General features: G+C 43.0%; 1 protein-coding gene across 1 annotated transcript in view; it reads right to left on the reverse strand.

The window, feature by feature from the left end:
- The window catches only part of LOC132822416 (E3 ubiquitin-protein ligase RNF123), a 379,484-nt gene that overhangs the window by 140,633 nt on the left and 217,427 nt on the right, over nucleotides 1-21,424 (reverse strand). The window contains exons 33-34 of the mRNA XM_060835785.1: nucleotides 15,367-15,555; nucleotides 2,417-2,492 (exon numbers count right to left, since the gene is read on the reverse strand). Coding sequence (XP_060691768.1) covers nucleotides 2,417-2,492; nucleotides 15,367-15,555 — 265 coding nt within the window. The remainder of the gene's footprint in view (nucleotides 1-2,416; nucleotides 2,493-15,366; nucleotides 15,556-21,424) is intronic.

The following is a 21,424-nucleotide window of genomic DNA, read 5'->3' on the forward strand; positions in this document are numbered from 1 at the left end:
GGGACAGAGAGGGGTCTGGCATGAAAGGAAACATGGACAGCTGCCAGTGTGGCCTTCCTGTAGACCACCAGGCTGAATGCAGGACAACAAACTACTCTCTGGTTGAAGAGATGTTTCATGTGGCCCAGGCTAAGGGGATGTGAGGGACAACATCTCAATGTTAGGACTCAGTTAAATAGAAGGAGTGAACCTGCTGGAAATTGGGGGTGATGTTGGACTAGTTCATATAAAAACTGCAATTCTGCGGATAGAAATTAGAGACGTAGTCCTGTGGTGTAGGATTTTGTCATGTTAAACAGTTAAAGATGGATATCTGTAGTTTGATGGAATAGCTTTCTAATAAATACTATGTAATTGACATCGTTTACCATTTGTCAGTTATGAAATATTGCCATGTTATCTCATCACCTACAGGGATGCAACAATTCTTCCAGAATTTTAAATTTTGTTACATGTCAATTTACTTGTTACTTCCACTGACTTTTCAAGGGCATGTCTGAGTATGGTAGGTCTGATGGCCAATATTAATATAACATGCTATATCCTTCTGGATTGACTGTCTTACCAGTTAGAACACAATCGTATATAATTAACATAGTAAAATGCTCAAGGTGCTTCACAAAGTATAGACAAAATCTAAAACCAAGTAACATCAGGAGCTATTCAGTTAGGTAAACAAAAGCTGTGACAGTTCTGGGAATTATCTGAAAAGAGAAGAGAGGGTAGGAAATCCAAAGTTTAGGACCTAAACAGTTGAAGGTGCACTTCTCAATGTTCGAATGTCCTGAGGTTGCAAACGGTGACAGTCTTGTTTGGAGTTAAGTTCGGTGAAACTAGGCAGGCTGTCATTGGGGTGACTTACAGAGGGTAGAAGGACAAAGGCGTGACTGGGAGTTGGATGAGTGAGTGAGTTAGTGAGGGGACTGGAGAGGAGAGATTACGGAGTGTGAGAGAAAGAGACAGAAAGTGAAAGGGAGTGACAGGTTGAGCTGAGGGAGGTAGGAGGAGAGAGAGTGAGCGAGCGACAGATAGAGAGAGAGAGAGATAGAGAGAAAAAAGAAACAAAAACAGAAATTGCTGGAGAAACTTGGAGGTCTGGCAGTATCTGTGGAGAGAAAACAGAGTTAATGTTTTGAGTCTCGTGACCCTTCTTCAGAGGAACAGTCACTGGACTCGAAACGTTAACTGTTATCGCTCCACAGATGCTGTCAGACCTGCTGAGCCTCTACACCAATTTCTGTTGTTGTTTCAGATTTCCAGCATTTGCAGTTCTTAGTTTTATTTTCGAGAGAATATGCCTGCTGGCTCCCTCCACCTCTGACCAAACGTGAAAAAGGTTGGCAACCTTGCACAAGATTAATAGTAATGTGATGGACTCTTAGCTGGTCTCCTAAGGAGCCTGGCAAGTCGCTCAGTTTTATCAAAACTCCGACAACCTCTCCCACACAGACAGCACTAGTTAAGAATCGCATCATTCCAACTCAAGGTAAATTCAGGGATGGATGGGTAATAGCTGCCGATCTTGCCTATGACACTCACATTAAAACAAATTAAGAAGAAAATGAAATGATCACATGGATAGTAAGAAATACCAGGAGGCATTTTAATACAATACGCGGTCACTAACAGCCTGCATAATGATTAAACTTTTAGCAATAGAACAATCTCGAAATATCATCAAATTAGAAGAGCTGAACCAATCTCCAACTTCCCATTCAAATAAGACTAGATCTAAACAATTTTACTTTTACAATCTTTCTCATTCCTTTATCAAAGTAACTTGCATTGCAATCAATTTATCAGTGCATTTTATTTCAACTGGAAATCTGTAATAACAGTAAGTTAAAATTTAACATTAAAAATCATGACTCTGAGTGAGTCTTTGTCTTGCTCAGACCAAGGTCATTAATGTCTTCATTCCTCTTGGCCCATTTGTTCCCTTCACCGCACCCCACCCATTCTAAGCTGCAACAACACCATCATCTCACCACAGCGTGCCTTCCTTTCCTCTCACCTTCAAATATACCCTTCTCCACTCACCTCCTCAAAGCCACTTTCCCTTTTCCCTTCACAACTGCCCTTTGCTCATGGCTCCCAAATCAGTCCATCTCCTAAACTCTGAGCCCCTTTCTTCAAGAGCCAACTCTCAGGAAAATGGGTGGCAGCGCACATACAGTCCTAACTGTGGTAGGGTCGTTAGAGCTTCATACACACAATCCGATGGTAATGTCTGTCAACACATATGTAAATGGATATGAATGTGCTTCAAACAGCAAAGTGTGCCATGGCAGTTGATGGATCAATGAAAGTGTAATAGCTTTCAATAATAGCTCACTGGTCAAACCAAGGGTATATAATCTAAGTAAACATCACAAAAAAAAAATTCCACAAAGATATGGAAGAGGATACTACTCACCAGGTAAGCGCAGATTGACAACGCGGTCAAAGAGGTTCTTTTCAGCCGTAACTCGGTTCAATACTTGATTTATCAGCTGTGAGAGATCAAACGATCACTGATTAGACAAAATCTCAAAGGGTTATCAAATAAAATGCACAGTCTTCATCAAAGCAGCTTAGCTTTCCATACCCATTCATTGCAGGATAATCAACTGACTTGTTCACCATCTGCAAGCAGAGGTCAGAAGTCTGATGGAATATTCTTCACGTGGCTGGATGAGTGCAGCTCCAGCAACACTCAGGAAGCTCAACAATATTCAGGCTTGATCGATGCCCCATCCTCCATGTTTGATGTTCACTCCCTCCCAAACCAACATGTATTTGCAGCAATGTGTTCAACTTGCAAGAATGAAGTGCGTCGACTTGTCAAACCTCCTTCAAAAGCACTTTCCAAACCTGTGACCAGTACACCTAGCAGGACAATGGCAGCACATACAATGACAACTGTACAACCTTCAATTTTCCCTTCAAATCACACAGCATCCTGATGCTGCAATTTCTGCAATGTCACTGGATCAAATCTTTCCAATTGCACTGGATATATCTATACCTGATGGAGTGATGTAGTTCAAGACAGACGCTTATTAACACGTTCTCAAGGACAATTAGGGATGAATAATAAATATTAGCCTTGCTGCCACTGATCTTGCCACATGAAAAATTAAGAAGAACTATTCCTTTTATTCTGCACTTCTGATTGTTTACTGTTACCATCCTATCATGTTCAGTCACATCAGCCTGGAATATCTAAGGGCATAGCTAGAACTACTAATATCAAGTTTTCAGAATCTGAAATTGACTCTTACTTCATCAGGACTTAATTTATGGGCCAGCTCTCATAATGAAGCATGTTAGGAATGATGCACCTTAGAATCATAAAATCCCTAGTGTCGATGCACAGCCATTCGCCCCATTGAGCACACATCAACCCTCCAAAGAGCATCCCACCCAGAACACCTTCCCGCATCCCACCCACCCTATAACCCTGCATTTTCCATAGTCAATCAACCTAACTTTCACATCTTTGGATTGTGGGAGAAAACTGGAGCACCTGGAGGAAACCCATGCAGATATGTGGAGAATGTACAAACTCTGCATAGATAGTCACCAGAGGGTGGAATCAAGGCCAGGTGCTGTGAGGCAACTGTGCTAACTACTAAGCCACCGTGCCGCACCATTCTCCAGGTTCACACAGATGGGGGACATGCACACCAGGACAATTCTCCAGTCTGGTGGAGTAAGTGCTAGACTGAGGGAAAGTAAAATAAAGGTATAAACCTAATTTGTTCTCTCTCTTGCTTATTAGTGCAACAGGTCAGTGAATGAAATATCATATTGCCCAGCCTTCAAATAGACTTCTTTATATTTATTATCCTGTAGATAACTGGAGGGAATAATCCTGGGCGCCTTCAACATTGACCCTGGTTGACTTGCCAACCAACCAGCACCCTCTTGCCCTGTGGTACAAATTATGATTGTTTGAAATCTGGCATTCTTGCATTTGTTCTGATGAATGTCAGGTTTGTCTCTCTTTTCAGCAATGTCTGGGGTGGATGGAGGGGTTCATGAAAGCAAAGAGAGGGAGGGTTCAGGACAGAAACAGCTACAATTTGGTACATGAAACAGGATGAAGAATTTTAAAATTGAGGTACTGCTTGACTGGAATCAGATTAGATTACTTACAGTGTGGAAACAGGCCCTTCGGCCCAACAAGTCCACACCGACCCCGCCGAAGCGCAACCCACCCATACCCCTACATTTACCCCTTACCTAACACTACGGGCAATTTAGCATGGCCAATTCACCTGACCTGCACATCTTTGGACTGTGGGAGGAAACCGGAGCACCCGGAGGAAACCCACGCAGACACGGGGAGAACATGCAAACTCCACACAGTCAGTCGCCTGAGTCGGGAATTGAACCCGGGTCTACAGGCGCTGTGAGGCAGCAGTGCTAACCACTGTGCCACCGTGCCGCCCACAAAAAAGCAGCATTGGGTTATTGGGTGCACATAAGGACAGAGGCAGAGTTTGGATGACTTCAAGCTTTCGTTGGATAGAAACTGGGAGACTAGACGAAATTGCATCAGAATAGTCAAGACTACATATCACAAAATGAGGACAAGGCTTTCAGGAGCAGATGAGCAGTTGGAGAAGTGAAGATGGGCGATGTTATGGAGTTGACAATAGGCAGTTTCAGTATTAGTTTAGATATATGGTTCATAAGTCAGTAAGTTTGAACATTGTATCACGATTGTCAACGATCTCCAAAGTTTCCCAGGGAGAGGGATGGAGTTGACAGCTAGGGAGTAGAGCTTGTAGCAGTGACTGCAGTTAATTATTTCAGAAATTTCTGTTTATCCAATTCTGAAAGATTCGCAAGGAGTTTGACAACTTATAGATAGTAGAGGAGTTTTGAGATGTGATGGTGAGGTAAGATGAGTGCTTCCAGTGCAAAGAGGAAAAAAAATCTTTTCTTCAGATGTTGCCACTGAGGGGTAACCTGCAAATGAGAAATAGGAGGAGACCACAAACAGATCATTGGGTAACTGTACAAGGATGAGGGGAGAAGAAATAAACTGGCTACAATTGGCTATAGACAAGAATGGGACCCAGTCAGTGTAGCTCTACACAACCGTATGATTAGAGAGGAAGATGGTGTGGCTAACTATGCCAAAAGCAGCAGACAAGTGGTGAAGATTGAGGAGGGAATGTTGTGAGGAAATTTGTGGTGCCCAAGGAACAGAAGTGAAAATACCATGATGAACTGTTCTGACAGCAATCATTTCACAGTGCAGTCTCACCCAAACCTACAACACCATCGCCTCTGCCAACATGAAACAGTAGATATGAATTGAGACAGGTATGAAGTACTTCACTGCATATAACACTGCTCCACCATAAGGAGGCCAAACACAGGTATAAGGTTAACACCTAAAACGTTTTGGTTTATCAGATTGAAAATACCCATGTGAGACTGTCATTGATTGTAATTTCTTCCAACTTGGCAAGTGAGGAAGACTATTTTAATATCTGATCTCCAGGAGGCTAGTTGGGGTTGTGAGGACAATTGTGATCATTTGTTATTGAATTCAAGTTATCATGACAGGACTTGAACTCTCAAACCTCTGGCTTCAGTTTGGTACTACAGCCACAATGCTAACTTACCTGGTGTAAATTTGATACGTAATAACCTAATGACATGCACTAATGTAGATAGACACAATGGCTGTAAGATTGAGACAACACAACAGGAGCAATTTCCAATCTGGCCACTTGAGTGGAAATCTGGAAGAGTGAATTGTCCACCTGCTATATTCTATTCCATCCCTACACAATAGATTTACTTGGTACTCATAAATAACTTCTCTATGCGGTGCTTGTGTGGGCTGCCTAGTGTCTATAAGATGAATTCACAATGAGCTGATACCCCTGAAATGTCTTTTGTCAATTCAAGTACTATATCTCATTTTACAATTGCTGGACAATCTCAAGCTGCAGCTCAGCACCCACCAGGAAACCTCTCTATCATCCTGTAATCAGCAGAGCAGGAGAGACAACAGGTTGCCTGGTTATATTCTCCTCTCTTACTCAGCCGCTTATTCCATTTCATCTGACCTTTACATTACAGATACAGCTTCTTTTTAATGAGATTAACTGGGGTGCTGATGGAGACGATATGGGCTCTCCCTCAGGTCAGCCAGCGTTTAACTGAGACAAACTGACCAGAATCTCAGAATCAAAGATGAATCCCAGTCTGATTGATTGAACAATAAAGTGAGCATTATAAACCAAATTATTTCACTGTGTGAATGGAAATACAGGGTATTTTTAACCTGTTTGGATTTGTTTGGACCCACAGCTGGCATAGGTTGGTCTTGAAGCGAGAGGTGAAGATGACTAACATATGCATTTTAATCAGAAAATCCAAACCCAGTTGGCTCTTACTGTAATCAGCTATCAGTAATACAAGCTGTTTGAGTGATGAATATTGGTGATGCTGCCTGGAGCTGCAACTAATAAAGTTACAGTAAAGGTTCAACCGACAGTATTAAATGAGTAGCATTATAAGGATGGAATATGTAATGGACAAGTCGAGTGCTACAATAATGCTACAAACTAAAATGAGCTTGCAAAGTGCTGAGAATAATTTGACAAAACTTTTCCCAGCCAATTCCTTCACCATTCAAGCAGTGTACCAACTTTCAGAGGAAACTCAATCCATCTGAAGATGCACTCTGCCACGGCAAACCAAACCATTTCAAATATATGTACAGGACTTAAATAATGATTGTCCAATAGATTGAACACTGTTTGTCCATTTAGTATTAATGAGAAGATGCCAACTGTGCTTTGGTTGGTAGCACTGTACCTCTGAAACAGTAACAAGCAGGCACAAGTCCAACTCCAGAAACTTGAATACATAATCTAGGCCAAAACACCCAGTGCAGTACCACAGGAGGGCTGCACTGTCAGATGTTTTGCCTTGTGGATAAGATGTTAATGCGAAACCCAGTCTACTTTCTCCAATGCTTTGAACATGTCCCATGAGACTATTCAAAGAAGAGCAAGAGAATTCTCTGTTGGCATTTATATCACTCAACCTAAAATGGTGAGAGAGATCATTTATAACATGATCAGAGCATTGACTATATGAATTGGGAGGTCATTTTGCTGCTGTACAGGATATTGGTTAGGCCACTTTTGGAATACTTTGTGCAATTCTGGTTTCCCTGCTATAGGAAATACTTGAAAAGATTCAGAAAAGATTTACAAGGATGTTTAAAAAGTAACAAAGAACAACGAAGCAAGCAATAACGAAAGGAAAGCTAGATTATGAATGCAAACTAGCATAGAATATAAAAATAGGTAGGAAAACATTTTATAAATGTATAAAACAGAAAAGGATGGGTAAAGTGGAAGTAGGTCCCTTGCAGGATGAGAAAGGGGAATTAATTTTGGTTAATGCTAATACTGCTGAGGCCTTGAATAAATATTTTGTGTCAGTCTTCACAGTGGAAGATGTGTTAAACATGCCAAAGAATGATGCTAAGGATACAATGGGAGGTGAGGACCTCAATTCAATTGTTATCACCAAAGGGATAGTGCTGAGAACACTTGAGGGTTTAAAGGTAGATAAGTCCCCTGGTCCTGATGGAATGCATCCCAGGGTGCTGAAAGAAATGGCAAGTTATAGTAGATGCGTTAATGGTAATTTACCAATATTCACTGGATTCCTGGCAGGTCTTAGCAGACTGGAAGACAGCAAATGTTACGCTGCTGTTTAAAAAAGGGTGTAGGCAAAAGGCAGATAACTATAGGTCAGTTAGCTGAACATCTGTGGTTGAGAAATGTTGGAGCTATCATTCAAGAAGGAATAGTGAGACATCTGGATGGAAAGGGCTCCATCAGCAGATGCAGCATGGATTCAGGAAGAGAAGGTCATGTTTAACAAACTTACTGGAGTTCTTTGAGAATGTAATAAGATGGATGTTGAATACTTGGATTTCCAGATGGTATTCAATAAGATGCCAAATAAAACATTCATTCATAAGAATGGATGGACTTGCAGGGAATGTACTAGCATGAATTGAGGACTAGATAACCATTAGAAAGCAGAGAGTTGAGATAAATTGGTGTTTCTCTGGTTGGAGGTAAGTGGTAAGCAGGATGCTGCAGGGGTCGGTGTTCGGTCCCCAACTGTTTGTGATATATATACATAATTTGGAAGAGGAGACCAGGTGTAACGTATCCAAGTTTGCTGATGACACTAAATTGAGTGGAAAGGCAAACTGTGCAGAGGATATGAAGGATCTGCAGAAAGATTGAGATAGGTCAAGTGAATGGGCAAGGGTCTGGCAGATGGAGCATAGTGATGGTAAATGTGAGATTATCCACTTTGGAAGTAAAAGTAATAGGTCAGAATATTATTTAAATGGTGAAAGGTTGCAGCATGCTGTTGTGCTGAGGAACTTAGGAGTGTTCGTACATGAATCGCTAAAAGTTGATATGCCGATGCAACAAGTAGTCAGGAAGTCAAATAGAATATTGGCTTTCATTGCTAGAGGGATTGAATTTAAGAGCAGTGAGGTTCTGCTGCAATTGTACAAGGTGTTGGTGTGACTGCACCTGGAGTACTGTCCTCAGTTCTGGTCTCCTTACTTGAGGAAGGATATCCTAGCTTTGGAGGCAGTGCAAAGGAGGTTCACCAAGTTGATTCCAGAGATGAGGGCATTACCCCATGAGATGAGGTTGAGCCGGCTAGGACTCTACTCACTAGAATTTAGAAGAATGAGAGGGGATTTTACATAAACATAAAATTATGAAAAGGATAGATAAGAGAGGCAGTCAAGCTGTTACTGCTGGTGGGTGAGATCAAGATTCGGGGACATGGCCTTAAGATTAGGGGGAGTAGATTCAGGATAAAGACAAGGAGGAACTGCTTTTCCCAGACAGTAGTGAATCTATGGAATTCTCTGCCCAAGGAAGTAGTAGAGACAGCTTCATTAAATATATTCAAGACACAGTTGGATGGGATTTTGCATGATAGGGGAATTAAGGGTTATGGGAATAATGCAGATAGGAGGGGCTGAGATGACGCATAGATCAGCCCTGATCTTAATGAATGGCACAGTGGGCTTGGTAGGCCAAGTGGCCTACTCCTACTTCTATTATTATGAAACTATGATGTTTCAAATGTTGGAGGGTATAAGCTATAGGGAGAGACTGAACAGGCCGGGCTTATTTTCAGAGTCTGAGGGGCGACCTGACAGAGGTTTATAAAATCGTCAGGGGCATGGATAGGATAAATAGACAAGGTCTTTTCCCTGGGGTGGGGAGTTGGATGAGTGGGGAAAGATTTAAAAGGGATCTAAGTAGCAATTTCTTCACGCTGAGTGTGGTGTATGTGTGGAACAAGTTACCAAAGAAAATGGTGGAGACTGGTACAGTTACAACATTTAAAAGGCATCTGAATGGGTATATGAATAGGAAGAGTTTGGACGGATATAGGCCAAATACTGGCAAGTAGGATTAGATTAGATTAGGATATCTGGTTGGCATGGACGAGTTGGACTGAAGAGACTGTTTCTGTGCTGTATATCGCTATGACTCTAAGTAGTAACCCATTGCTGATAAGGCAATAATCCTTGAGGTTAGTTGTGCTACTTTAGTTGATCGAAGTGCAGGTAGCATTGCGAGTGCTACTCTCTAGCCCTCAGCCAAGCAAAGCCTTGCTTTTGAGCACTGCCCACAGCCTCATGCTGGCAAGCGAATTTCAGTGGGCATTGGACAGGTACAAGATGAAGCTCTTCTGTGACTGTACCCAGTGTCAGACTATTTGTAGCTGAGGTTCTAATGAAGAATGGGCAGTAGAGCAACAAACTCTGAATCCTGAATGGATCCATGTGGTTGCAATTCAACACCTTCAGAGGAGGATGACAGACAAAATCAGCAAATTGAAAACGCTGACTGGAGCAACATAGTACGCCAATGCCAGGCTGCCTGAGAATAAAACTTAGTTTTTTAAATTCTGTGGTCTGTTCACATATGCTTTCCCTATTTGTACTGCAATGGTTTTCTTAGCAGGATTGTTTCCTCTCTTGTGATCTTACGGCTCAATCTGCCGTAGGAATTTACAGTTGGAAAGTAGGTCATATGTTGTGTGACAATAGTGAGTCTAACAGATCCCGAAGTTCAAAACTACAGGTTAACTCCTAATGCCTGATATGTCAAATATATGACAAAAATAGATGAATTACGTACAGTATTTTGTACTTTTAGATGCACACCTGAGAATAGGGTGGCTCAGAAACATCGCAAATTAACAATGAACCTGGATACTCTCACAAAGTCAACAACTGAAACAAGAATGTTGAGACAAAGGGACAAGACAATGGAAAACAATGAGCTGCAGTGTGTGGGGAGTAATTAATTCAGAATTTAATTAACATCCACACAGTAGATCATAAACAAGAGTGACATTTCAATAGTTTATGGCAGTCATTCAAATCCAGTGATTAAATCAATGCCTTGTATCTGTACTCTACATCAGTAGAATTATTCTCACCTGTACACTGGCACACAAATGAAATGACAGGCAGATTTCAGCACAAGGTCACTTACTGAAGACTAGGTAAAAACAATGACTGCAGATGCTGGAAACCAGATTCTGGATTAGTGGTGCTGGAAGAGCACAGCAGTTCAGGCAGCATCCGAGGAGCAGTAAAGTTGACGTTTCGGGCAAAAGTCCTTCATCAGGAATAAAGGCAGAGAGCCTGAAGCATGGAGAGATAAGTGAGAGGAGGGTGGGGGGGGGGGGGGGGGGGGGGGAGAAAGTAGCTTAGAGCACAATAGGTGGGTTGGGGAAGGGATGAAGGTGATAAGGTCGGGGGCGGGGTGACAGTGGAGTGGTTAGATGGTTGAAGAGTTTCAGGGCAGAGGAAATGACCTGGGAGTTGCAGTGGGTGCCCCGAAACGTCGATTTTATTGCTCCTCGGACGCTGCCTGAACTGCTGTGCTCTTCCAGCATCACTGTAATCTAAACTCTGGTTTCCAGCATCTGCAGTCATTGTTTTTACCTAGTTGATTTTAACCCTACTGCGAATCCTCTTGCAAAGATGCCTACCTTGAAGAAGTTTTCCTCCTCTCTCTACAAGAATCTCAGGGAGTCCCTCTCCCACTGCAACTCCCAGGTCATTTCCTCTGCCCTGTAGCTCTTCAACCACCTATCCACTCCACCCTCCCCCACCTCCGACCTATCACCTTCATCCCCTTCCCCCACTCACCGATTGTACTCTATGCTACTTTCTCCCCACCTCCACCCTCCTCTAGCGTATCTCTCCATGCCACTAGCTGAAAACTCCTTGGTTGTTCTGGCATTTTAGTCAGTGTGACTGTGACTGGAAATGTTCAGGTTGTTTTCTCAAAGCTGTGAAGGGTTTAATGGCCTAGTTTTGAGATTTCAAATCTCACCACAGAATTAGGTTCAATAAATTATCAAGAATTCTAAAAACTCAAAAAGTTCACTAATTTAGTTTGATGAAGAGAACCCAGGAACTCAGATACAAAAGTCATGACAGCAGGTGGTGAGGTAGAACGGAGTGTCATCAGTCATCACTTGTATGCTAACACTATGTTTGGAACAAAGTCAGCATGTAGTTGGGAATAGGAGGCAGTCACAGACACCCCCCACTGTTCCCAAAGGATCTAATGGTGCAGGACCAGGAAGGAAATCTACTGCAAGTGATTTTCTGCATAGAACCATTTGAAAGCAGTCCCACTCAGCCAGACGATGGTGGAGAGGTGAAATATAGTCAACCCGATCAAAGGACAAGGAGACAAAGCCTATTCTTTTCACGTCCACACAGAATACCATCAATGGATTTGATTGTAGCTGTTTTGATAGTGTTGCAGGTAACGAAACATGGAGTTCTGGCAAAGAAGGGAATGAAATTGGGAAACAATACTATGTTCTAGGACTTTGGAGAGGAAAGGGAGGATGGAAATTGGATGGACAAAGTCAAAAAGTCTTGATCTTTTTGAGAAGTGATGACAGCAAATTTAAAGGAGAGAAGGACAGAGAATTGTTAAAAATATCAACTGATATAGGGACAAAGGAGCAGGAAATCTGCTGGTGAGCAGTTTAGCGAGAATGAGATTAAGGGAACAGGCTGAGTCTCCTCTCAGATGAACTCCAAGAGGGTACGTGAGGAGGTAGGACAGAAGTGAGAACAAGATGCAAGTTCAGGCTCGGGTAGGACTCAGCTTTGGAGGAAGTTGGGCTAGGTGGACTAGGAGTGAGGGATGCATCAGAGACAGATGATTGGATGGGATTGATCTTAGTGACAAAACAGTCCATGAGCTGCTCACAATTACGTTGAAGATGAAGGTTGAAGGGGAGAAGGTTTTAAAATGAAGGGTAGTACATAAAAGAAGTTATCTTGTCATCAAGGGTGATCCTGAAATAGTGAGCTGTTTTAAAGATGAAAGCAGCATGCAATGAGGTTTCAACTGCTCCAACCAGATCTGGCAGTGCATGGTTAAGCTAGTTGTCAGCCATGTTCTCATAAGCCTGAATCCCATACACTTAAACAACAAAGACAAGGCACAGCAAGGATGAGAGAGATTAATCTGTTTTTCGGGGTCGGGCAGGGGTGTATGGCGCAGGGGAGGCCTCGGGCATCAAAGCAGGAGGCGAGAATGTGGTGGAGAAGCAGTTGCTTAAACAGAGGGTCAGAAACCAGACAATGAGGATTTTGAGAATGGAGGTCTAAGTCAGTTAGTAGGTGCAGGTCTGTTGTTGGCAGTCACCAACTAGATCTGAAGTGAATTAATAACATCTCACAAAGCCTCCTGCATGGTGCCACTGTGTGACTTACTTTAGCCCCCCCTCTGGTACAGCAGGACAATATACCAAGTACACCCAGTGGCAACATTTATCTTCACTGATAAACTGACAAAAATTAGGAGAATGAGAGAGATTAGGTCAATCAGGAAGCAGTGATTAGACATTGGTATTTCAAAGCTTGAAGATTGTGCATTGAAGGAAAATCTGAGGAAGGTGAGGGGTTCCACAGTCCTTAAGTCCTGGTGAAGACTGAGTATAGGAGCCACAATACTTAATCATACAACATTGGTATTATTTCTACATTAGTCCAATGTTTCCAATACACTAAAAGAATGGCTGCTGAGATTAAATAGCTAAAATAGAAATACTGTACCCATCTACTACAGAAATCTTCAATGGAATTCGATCCTCCTAAGTCTGGTTAATTATCTTAACATATCATGCATCTTGAACATCAATGTATCTCCTTGGACAAACTGTTCCAATATAGGACATCTAAATATCTAGGGGGGACGACATTCACTAGGGTTAATATAACCAAACAACCAATATATCACACAGCTGGTCTACTGCAACAAATTTATTATATTTGCTCGATTTTTCTGTGAATGAGAATGTTAATGTATGCTGAGGCAAGAGAAGCTATCTTAAAAGCCACATTTTTGACCACGCTTTTGGTCATTGTTCCTAATACCTCCACATCTGGTTTGGTGTCTATATTATAATGCTCCTGTAAGCTATGTTGAAGAAACTTTTCCTTTTATCTGGGGAATTTTTAACTCTGGCATTTCATTTTCATATTCATGCCCCCAAATTTAGGAACATGGAAACAGAAGTAAGCTCTACAGCCTGTCAAGGCTGCCCCACATTTAATACGATCATGGCTGATCAAACACTGCAATGCTTTTTTATCCTCCCCATTCCCATAAACCTTGTACACCACTGCTAGATTTCTGATGATCAATCTCTGCATTGAACATACCCCCTTTGCAGTGGAGGATTCCAAAGGTTCAAACCCTTCTTCTCATTTTGGGTGTAATTGGCATCCTCCCCCTTATTGATAAACGGTGCCTCTGGTTCTAGACTCTCCAATCAGGGGAAATATCTTACCTGCTTCTCCCTTATCTAAGTATTTGATCAGTTTTAATGAGAGCACCTCTCATTCATTGAGATTTTATAGAACCCTGTTTGCCCAATCTCTCTTCTAGGTCAGTCTGGTGAATCTCCATTACACATCTTTTATAGAACACAGAACAATACAGCACAGCCCTTCGGACCCTGATGTTGCGCCATCCTGTGAAACCAAACTGAAGACTATCTAATCTACACTATTCCATTATCATCCACACAATATTACCTTTCCTGAAATAAGGAAGCCAAATTAAACAAGCACACCAGGTGCAGACGAAGCAAACTCCTAAGCACATGGCTGGATCTTGCAGACATTACTGCCTGTCTGATGCGGGCAGGAGTGAAAGTCCAGTGATAAGGAACTGGCACTAGGGGCCCCAGAGAAATCGGTCTCTAGCGTTGGGTGAATCAAGGTGATAGCCCGATCCCCAAGCTCTGGAGATCCTTTGGAAGCTAATGTGGGGTGACCTTTTAATAAGTGAGAGTTGCATTGTTTGACCATCCATTTCATTTCCAGTTTAGGTTAAAAGCAGCAAGGAGTCATGATTGGTGAGTTTTTTTTTAAAAACTCCATTCGAATTACACAAAAGAAGCAAAGCAATGAATGGTAATCCCAGCAAAGTTACACCTGCAAACTCAGAGGCATTTGTTCATGGATTGGAAAGGAGAGCGGCACAGTGGCACAGTGGTTAGCACTGCTGCCTCACAGCGCCAGAGACCCGGGTTCAATTCCCGCCTCAGGCGACTGACTGTGTGGAGTTTGCACGTTCTCCCTGTGTCTGCATGGGTTTCCTCCGGGTGCTCCGGTTTCCTCCCACAGTCCAAAGATGTGCGGGTCAGGTGAATTGGCCATGCTAAATTGCCCGTAGTGTTAGGTAAGGGGTAAATGTAGGGGTATGGGTGGGTGGCGCTTCTGCGGGTCGGTCTGGACTTGTTGGGCTGAAGGGCCTGTTTCCACACTGTAAGTAATCTAATCTAAGCTGGAGAACCAGGCAGTGGTAGTGGGGGGGGGGGGTTGGATTGTTTCAATTTGTCATTTCCCCTGGGGTCCATACTCCCTCGTGGTAGCAGGACCCACAGTACCAGTGCCACAGTCAGGTGAGTGGTGGCTAAAAGTATTCAATAAACGGGTGGAATCGATTGCTCCCTATAAAGGTATGATCCGTTGTTCTGCAGTCTATTTACAATCAGATTCTCGATTAAACAAAGATAATTGTTCACAGAAACTATGTTGATTCCAGAAAAGAATCTTTAATTGCATTCAGAATACAAGGCATATAATTGGAAATCTTCAGCCAAAAGCTCATTGTGTGACAACTGATTATTAGTGACAAGCAAGTACTCGTTCCCTCACACACATATACAAGCATGCATCAAAGGAAAAGCAATACATTTTGCCAAGATTGATGTACATGTGGGCTGGAAGCGTACCTGTGCGAGGCGTCTCAGCAGCAGTTCTGCGGATGGTCTGGACCAATTCAGGAAGATCTCAGGGACGAGAGTGATGGTCATCTCCAGGACCCTTAGCAAGCTCACAGAAAGATCAAAGCAGGTGGCACACACTTTCAGCTGCCGACTGTCGACAAAGTTTCGCTCTGGTCGTTCGGCTGCCTGCTGGATCTACCGGGACAAGGAGAGAGCAGTGTGAATGGACAAAAAAAGCTACTTCTAGATTGCATCAAGGATCTGACTACACAATGAACGGAATCTACTGGGACAGGAAAACAGCAGTGTGAACGGGCTTGCACAAGGATCAAAAGCTGAACGCTGTCATGGATTAAACGAAATAAGTCCATCACTTCCAAATCACGTGCCTTTTTTTCTTTTATCTAAACTGCTCCTCTGCATTCCCTCTTTTTATTTCAACTTCTAGTGCATTATGCCATCCCAAATCCTGGGTCCAACTATTTCTCCAAGACGGAGGCTGCAGAGTAGACAGTGTCCAGACTCAGCCCATGGCTCACCCTTCCTTTATTCTTCTCCTATTAAATTATTGTAGTTTTTTTAAGAACTTTACCTTGTGGAGAGGGTGGCAGTGACGGCATTGGAGCAGCTGAGGCTTGAGGAGAGGCATTGCCAGCAGACGGCGGGCTCAGAATGGAGAGGGCATGGCCAGGGGGGCCCGGGACAGAGAGGGGACGGCATGGAGCGGACAGCCAACGGGCCAGGAGCGGTGCAGGATGACAGAAGCCGGCAGGCCCAGAGGAGCCGACTGGCTGGGATCAGAGAAAGGAAGCTGGTGGTTGACAGACACGTGCCCAGTGTGGTCAGCCTGTCAGAGATGACGGTCAGTAGGTGATGGCCAGTTGGGGTTGTCCTAGCATGGGAGAGAATGAGTCAAAAAGGGTGACGCTGGAAAAGCATAGCCAGTCAGGCAGCATCCAAGGAGCAGGAGAGTCGCTGTTTCGAGCATAAACCCTTCATCAGAAATGTGGGGGAGGCCCAAGGGGGCTGAGAGATAAATGTGAGGGGAATGGGGCTGGGGGAGAAAGTAGCTGGGAATGCAATAGGTAGATGAAGATGGGGGTGATGATGATAGGTCAGAGTGGATAGGTTGGAAAGAAGCTGGACAGGTAGGACAGGTCAAGAGGTTGGTGTCGAGTTAGAAAGTTGGATCTGAGAGATGAGGAAACCGGTGAAATCAACATTAATCCCGTGTGGTTGGAGGGTCCCAAAGCAGAAGATGAAGTGTTCTTCCTCCAGGCTTTGGGTGATTAGAACCTGGAGGTGGCCCGGGGCTTGGTGGAGTGGGAAGGGGAGTCGAAGTTATTGGTCACAGGGCAGTAGGGTTGTTTAGTGCGTGTATCCAAGAGATGTTTTCAGAAACGATCCTCAAATTGGCTTCCTGCCTCCCCAAAGTAGAGGAGATCACATTGTGCAGAACAGACACAATAGATGATGCGTGTGGAAGGGCAGGAAAATCCCTGTCGGATGTGAAAGGATCTTTTAGGGCCTTGGATGGATTTGAGGGGGCACAGGTTTTACACTTCTTTTGGTGGCAAGGGAAGGGGCTGGGAATGGAAGATGGGTATGTGGGGGGCATGGACCTAACAAGGGAGGTGTGGAGGGAATGGTCTCTGTGCAAAGCAGATAGGTGTGGGGATGGAAATATACCTCTAGTGCTGGGGTCTGTTTGTAGGTGGCGGATATGGCGTACAATGATGCATTGTACCATCCCTCCAACTCGGCATCGCCCTCTTGACCTGTCCTACCTGTCTATCTTCTTACATACTTATCTGCTCCACCCTCCTCTCTGACTTATCACCAATACCCCCACCTTCATCTACTATTGCATTCCCAGTGACCTTCACCCCCAGCCCCACCCCCATCTCATTGATCTCTCAGCCCCCTTGGACCTCCCCCACATTCCTGATGAAGGGTTTATGCTCGTAACATCGACTCTCCTACTCCTCGGATACTGACTGACCAGCTGTGCTTCTTTAGCACCACACTTCTTGACTCTGACCTCCAACATCTGCAGTCCTCACTTTCTCCATGGAGGAGAATGAGACCCAAAGAACATAGCACATTACAGTGCAGTACTGGCCTCTTGGCCCTCGATGCTGCGCCAACCTGTGAAACTAATCTGAAGCCTATCTCACCTAAACTATTCCATTTTCATCCACATGCCTATCCAATGACCATTTAAATGCCCTGAAAGTTGGCGAATCTACTACTGTTGCAGGTAGGCTGTTCCATGCCCCGACTACTCTCTGAGTAACAAAACTACCCCTGACATCTGTCTTATATGTATCAACCCTCAATTTAAAGCTATGTCCCCTTGTGCTATCCATCACCATCCAAGGCAAAAGGCTCTCACTGTCCACCCTATCTATATATCTGATTATCTTATATGTCTCAATTAAGTCACCTCTCAACCTTTTCTCTGACAAAAACAGTCTCACGTCCCTCAGCCTTTTCTCATAAGACCTTCCCCCCCATACCAGGCAACATCCTAGTAAATCTCCTCTGAACCCTTTCCAAAGGTTCCACATCCTTCCTATAATGCAGTGACCAGAACTGTACGCAATATTCTTAACTGCAGCCATACTAGAGTTTTGTGCAGCTGCAGCATAACCTCGTGTCTCCAAAACTCAAACCCTCTACCAATAAAAGCTAACACACTGTATGTCTTCTTAACAATCCTATCAACTTGGGTGGCAACTTTCAGGGATTTATCTACATAGAAACTGAGATCTCTCTGCTCATCTACACTAGCAAGAAGCTTACCATTAGCCCAGTACTCTGCATTCCTGTTATTCCTTCCAAAGTGAATCAACTCACACTTTCCTGCATTAAACTCCATTTGCCACCACTCAGCCCAGCTCTGCAGCTTATCTATGTTCCCAGCGTGAGCGATTGCAGGCTATAGAAGGGCTGTAATATCTACATTTTAACTTTATTTCTTTATTTTCCGAGTTTAAATTATGAAGAACTGTAATGTAGAAATTTAGATTATTTTTCTTTATTTCTCTGTTTTTTGGTACCTAAGATTTGTAACTAGGTACTTTGTACCTAAGATGGCGCTATGTGTGGTGGCATTGTACATTTTTCACTGTACTCCCATACTTTTGTACTTGAGTACACTTGACAATAAAATGTAATTCTAATTCAGCACTTCCTTCCTCTGCCTCTTCACTGTCCTTACAAGGGCACACAATCTCCTTATGAGCAGTAATTTCAATTTCCCTATTGAGGCAGTTGTGTAAGGCTCATGCATCAGACAGGGATGAATCCCACTTACATTCATCTGTTCCACTCACCCCTTTCTTCTGAGACCCTTTTGACTCTGTTACAGGGTGAGCTATTATCACTACACTCCATATCTCCTTCGTACTAAGATGTAGAAATATTACCATGTTTCAGATATGAAGGTTGTAAGGCCTCTAATATCAGTTGCAAATTAAAATCACCCAGGGCCAACCCAACAGCAAAAGGATGGACCTTTTGGTACTCATCCAAGTATTCTTCATAAACTGGCAGACATTGGCAGATTTCTTTTCCATCCTGTTGAATAGGTAAACTAATTTTTGGAAGTATAGATAGACTATTCGCAGTAACAAATAGTAATTGGTACATCAGGCCTGTGAATGTTGAGTTAATGTTTATGTCACTGGCAGACAATATACTTTTCTGTGTTGTAACTGCTCACTCATAGATAGAAAAGTACAGCACAGAACAGGCCCTTAGGCCCATGATGTTGTGCCGAGGTTTAATCCCAATTTAAAATATAACAACCCAGGCTTAAATGTCCCTAATGACCGTGCTTCCACCACCACCGCTGGCAACGCATTCCATGTATTCACAACTCTCTGCGTAAAGAACCTTCCTCTGACACCTCCTCTGTACCTTTCTCCTCATATCTTAAAACTATGACCCCTCGTACCCGTCAGTTTACAGGTACTCAGGCAATGTTTGTTATTACCAACCGTTAAAGCCCTGTACTTCTGGCCTGGCCTTTTGAGAACCATGGCATCAAAATACAGAATTATAACTGTGGGGGAGGAGGAAATTTGGTCCCTCTTAGTGCTGGCTCTCCAAATGTGCATTATGACCTAGTGCCATTTTCCTGCCTTTTTTCCCATAATCCTGAATTTTGTTTTTACTCAATCATGTAATGTCCTCTTGAATGTCTCAACTGAAATTTATCTCCAACCGCACTACCATGCTGTGAATTTTATTATCGCAACTATTTACTGAGTAAAAATGTTTTCTTTTCTCACATCTCATTTGCACTTTTGGAAACTACTTTCTCCTCAGGTTCTGAATTCCTTTAAAAGCAGGAACAGTTTCAGCCTTCTACACTTATCAAGACCCCTCAGAATTTTGGGAACTTTTATCAAACGGAGTCATATAGGTTAAAAAAAAACCCTTAAGTCCAACTCAGGCCAACCAGGTTTCCCAAACTAAACCATTTGCCTGTGCTTGACCTATATCCCTCTAAACCTTTGCTCTTCATGGAAATGTCTTCTAAATGTTGAAACTGTATCTGCATCTATTACTTGCTCTGACAATTCATTCCACACACAAACTACCCACTGTGTGAAAACGTTTTGAATCTTTCTCCTATCACCTTAAAATTATGCCCTCGAATTTTAAACTCAGGGGTCCCAGTGTAAGAACTCAATGATCAAGGAAGATGAATTCACAAATGCAGTCAAACAGTTCAGATACTGACCAGAAAATCCTTCCTACACACAACAATGACGGACTTTAAAAGCAGGCCAAGTGATGAAAAGAACATTGCAGGCCTGTACCACCACTATCTGCATCTCCAAACTACAACAATCACATTAAAGTGAATGTCACTAAAGTAACTCAGAGTCCATAAATGAAGCATAATATGCCTGACAGTTGTGGAAATGGGAGAACTGAACAAGTGCAGGATTTAGCCATGCACAGATGCTCACTGTGATGTTAAAACATGTGAAAAGCTACTGCAAGCAGAATGAGTGCAATCTTGACTAAGCCTTCCCCTTTCCAAGCAAAACAGTCCCAACTTCTCCCATATTTCCTCAGAATGTAGCATCAACCCTGGAAAGGGTCTCATTAACCTCTTCCATACTCTTTGCAATTTGTTTGCATTCTTCCTGATATGCAATAGCCAGAACTGTAGACAATACTCCAGTCAAGGTCTAACTAGGTTTATACAGGATCACTAAAGGGCTGTTCTGCCTGATCCCATCAATCATTCTGAGCAGAAACCCTTCCTTATGAATTCCGGAGAGATGTGTTTGAATGTCTGAATTCACACGCAAAACTGTCTGCATTCCTGAAATCATAGTTCCATCAAGCTCAAACTGCACTTTAGCCATACTGAAAGTGCCAATGACAGAGTCATTGCGACAGAGTCCCACTTTTTATTTTCACACCGGACAACTACTGTGCGGTACCATGCTTTCACTGAGCACTAGTCACAGCAGTCACATTTCTCTGAACTCAAATGTGGATAGACGCAGATGATGCTCGGACTTCTGAGGAAAGTATTGCTATGCTGCAGAGGATCAACAGGCTAATCTATCATTAGAAACACAAACGGTGCATCACTATGAAAGGAAAAGGAAAATGTTTAAAACATCCGATTCAGTCTGTGTATGTATCTACTAGAGAAGGTGCAAAACCTGAGCTAATCGTGGGAGATAAGGCAGGGCAGGGTCTTAGGTGTCGGTGGGGGAGCACTTTGGGGCCAGCGACTATAATTCTATTAGTTTTAAAACTGTGATGGAAAAGGATAGACCAGATCTAAAAGTTGAAGTTCTAAATTGGAGAAAGGCCAATTTTGATGGTATTAGGCAAGAACTTTCAAAAGCTGATTGGCGGCAATTGTTTGCAGGTAAAGGGACAGCTGGAAGCCTTCCAAAATGAGATAACGAGAATGCAGAGACAGTATATTCCTATTAGGGTGAAAGGAAAGGCTGGTAGGTGTAGGGATTGCTGGATGATTAGAGAAATTGAGGGTTTGGTTAAGAAAAGGTTGGAAGCATATGTC

This window comes from Hemiscyllium ocellatum, chromosome 14 (assembly GCF_020745735.1).
Source record: "Hemiscyllium ocellatum isolate sHemOce1 chromosome 14, sHemOce1.pat.X.cur, whole genome shotgun sequence".
Taxonomy (NCBI): domain Eukaryota; kingdom Metazoa; phylum Chordata; class Chondrichthyes; order Orectolobiformes; family Hemiscylliidae; genus Hemiscyllium; species Hemiscyllium ocellatum.